The sequence below is a fragment of the Eptesicus fuscus genome, chromosome 1 (genome assembly GCF_027574615.1).
Source record: "Eptesicus fuscus isolate TK198812 chromosome 1, DD_ASM_mEF_20220401, whole genome shotgun sequence".
NCBI lineage: Eukaryota > Metazoa > Chordata > Mammalia > Chiroptera > Vespertilionidae > Eptesicus > Eptesicus fuscus.
The window spans coordinates 124,983,294-124,985,826 of record NC_072473.1 but is presented as its reverse complement, the minus strand read 5'-3'; the positions used below and the strand labels follow the sequence as shown (position 1 = coordinate 124,985,826).

Sequence of the window (2,533 nt, the reverse complement as noted above, 5' to 3'; positions counted from 1 at the left end):
GCTGGGAACCACACAGGCTCCGAGGCTCATCTGCCAGCTTGTTGGTGGGCAGACTTGGCGGGAAACAGTCACGTGCCCAGGGCACTCACTGGCCTCATATCTGGCAAATGGCAGAGGGCCTGTGTGCGCATGCGCTCCAGAGTGTTCCACTGGTGGCACCCGCTAGGGGGCGGGACTTCCTGTTAGAACGTGGGCGCCTCAGCGGTGTAGCGGCTCTCAGCAGTCCCGAGTAGAGGCTGAGGGGCCATGGAGGGTGACGACGGTGTCCCAGGCGGTGTGCCCGAACATGGAGAAGGCCAGGCCAGTGCGGGAGACCCTGGCAGCCAAGTGTGCCCTGAAGGACCCCAGGACCCCAGAATAGGCGGCAGTGGGGAGGCGGAGGCGGTTGCTAGGGAAGCGCCACAGGTCGCTCAGGCCCTCGACGCTCCGGGGCCTAGCGCTGATGCCGAGCCAGCGGCCATGGGCAGGATTCGAAGAGCAACACCGCTCCAGTTGTATCCTTTCTGAGGAGAGGCCGGGGTACCGGGGGGTCGGACCTAGGCTGGACACTGGGACAGGGAGGAGGGGTCAGCCTGGGGGAGGGGGTGAAGCTGAGGGGAGGGGCCGGCCCGGGTGGCTGAGGGGAAGGGTAATGGCGGGATGTAAAGATGGCGGGGGAGGGGGGGAGGAGGAAGGCGGCCTGAGGGACCAGGAGGGAGGGGGCACACGTGAGGGAACTAAGACGGGTCAGAGTGGCCTGAGAGGAAGCAGCAAAGTCTGAATGGGATGGTGCCTTAACTGAATCTCCTCTAGCATCCTGCTGGTGCCCTTCAGATCATGTATGGAGGCACAGATCGCCTGCCATTTGCTGGCCTTCAGTGCCCAACCTCCACCTGGTTCAGGTCACCAGGAGTTCCGAGTGTCTGGCAGTCGTGTCGCTGTGTGAGTTCTAAAGAGGGTCATGGTGGGGACTGGAGGTGGGGCAGGCAGGTGGGAAGGGTGGGTCTCTGATGGGTCATTATAATATTGAATTGGAGATCCCCCAAAAGTCAGATCCAGCCCTGACCAGGTACGCCTAGTGGTTAGAGCGTGGGCGGGCACACTGGAGGGTGGAATGTTCGATTCCCTGTTAAGGGAACCTCCCTGGGTTCCAGGTTCAACCCCTTCACCCAAATGAGTTCATGCCAGTTAGTGAGAGATGCAACTGACCCTTGTGTTTCTCCTCTCACATATATGTTTCTCTCTCTCTCTCTCTCTCTCTCTCTCTCTCTCTCTCTCTCTCTCTCTCCCACCTTCCTTCCACTCTATTAAATAATAAATAAAATGTTAGTTTTAGGGAGGTACTCATGGAAAACTGGGCCTGTCACCACCTGAGGGGACACACAGAGCTAGGTGCAAAGTTGTCATATTTTATTTCATTTTCTTTTTCCCTCCTTTAGTCGCCTGACCGCTGAGGACATGGACCAACTGCGCCTTTCCATCTCCTCCTGTCTCCAGGAGATTTTCGTGTTGATTGAAACCATGCAGCACATTTTGCCCCCATTTTTTTTTGTCAGTCCCAGGACAATGAATGGGGGCTAAGATTTAGCGTCTCTATTGGTACATGCTTCCTGAGGCATGGAACCCCACAGGAGCTGCTATAGCATCATGGGGGCCCAAATGTTTACTTGTACTCCCCTTTCGTACACTCAATTATATTGTTTCTCCATCACTATATGAGTGGGTTCTAACTTTTTGTAATAGGAGAAAATACAAGTGAACTCTTAATCTTCTCTGAGTGAGTTTTGTTACCGGAGCCTCTATGTTTATTTAACTTTGTCCCTGGTTTGGAACTAAGGTGTTCAATTTGGTTGCGCTAGTCAATTTAGAACAATTTAGGAAATGGAAGAAAATGAAAATGGATTGTGTGATGCCATTCAGCATGAATAGGTGTCAGTATTTTGGAACATTTTCTTGGATTTAGAGTTGCATTTATATATTAGATGCACAAAAATAACTTGCAATGTATAAGTTGTGCAAGTTCAAGATTAAACTTTTCTGCACTACTTATATTTAACACCAGTGGCCCAGTGCATGAAATTTGTGCACATTAAAGGGAATTTATTAGAGGAAATATTTTAATAATGCTATTTGCCCTTTCTCTATAATAAAAAAAAAGTCAGAGATAAAAGAAAATTAGTAAAATGTATATGAAAATCTCCCTCCTGTCAGAGTCTGGAGCCCATCACAGGACCCAGAGTCCAGGCCCCACCCACCTGCATGAACCTCGAAATCGACCCAGATCTCGCTGGCCACATCCCCGTCAAGCCACACAGTGCGTGGGGTGGAGCCTCAGGTCCCCTGACTCAGCACTGGGCAGGGGCCACAGAATCAGGTCATTATCACGACCCCCCAGGTTGGGGTGCATCCTCAGGTCCCCCTTCAAGACCTGCCGACTGGGGGTGCAGTCTCAGGTCCCCCAGCACATACTGCTGGGTGGGGGAGCACAGCATCATGTCCCCCAGCAAGCCCCACTAGGTGAGGGGTGCATCCTCAGGTCCCCCGTCAAGACCTG

General features: G+C 52.8%; 1 protein-coding gene across 1 annotated transcript; it reads left to right on the top strand.

The window, feature by feature from the left end:
* The first annotated feature begins 322 nt into the window (after positions 1 to 322).
* Positions 323 to 1,571, top strand: LOC129149585 (cancer/testis antigen 1-like). The gene is made up of 3 exons (XM_054718375.1): positions 323 to 494; positions 793 to 921; positions 1,419 to 1,571. Exons 1-3 carry the CDS (start codon positions 460 to 462, stop codon positions 1,558 to 1,560), a joined length of 306 nt encoding a protein of 101 aa, XP_054574350.1. The 5' UTR covers positions 323 to 459; the 3' UTR covers positions 1,561 to 1,571.
* Positions 1,572 to 2,533: the final 962 nt, after the last annotated feature.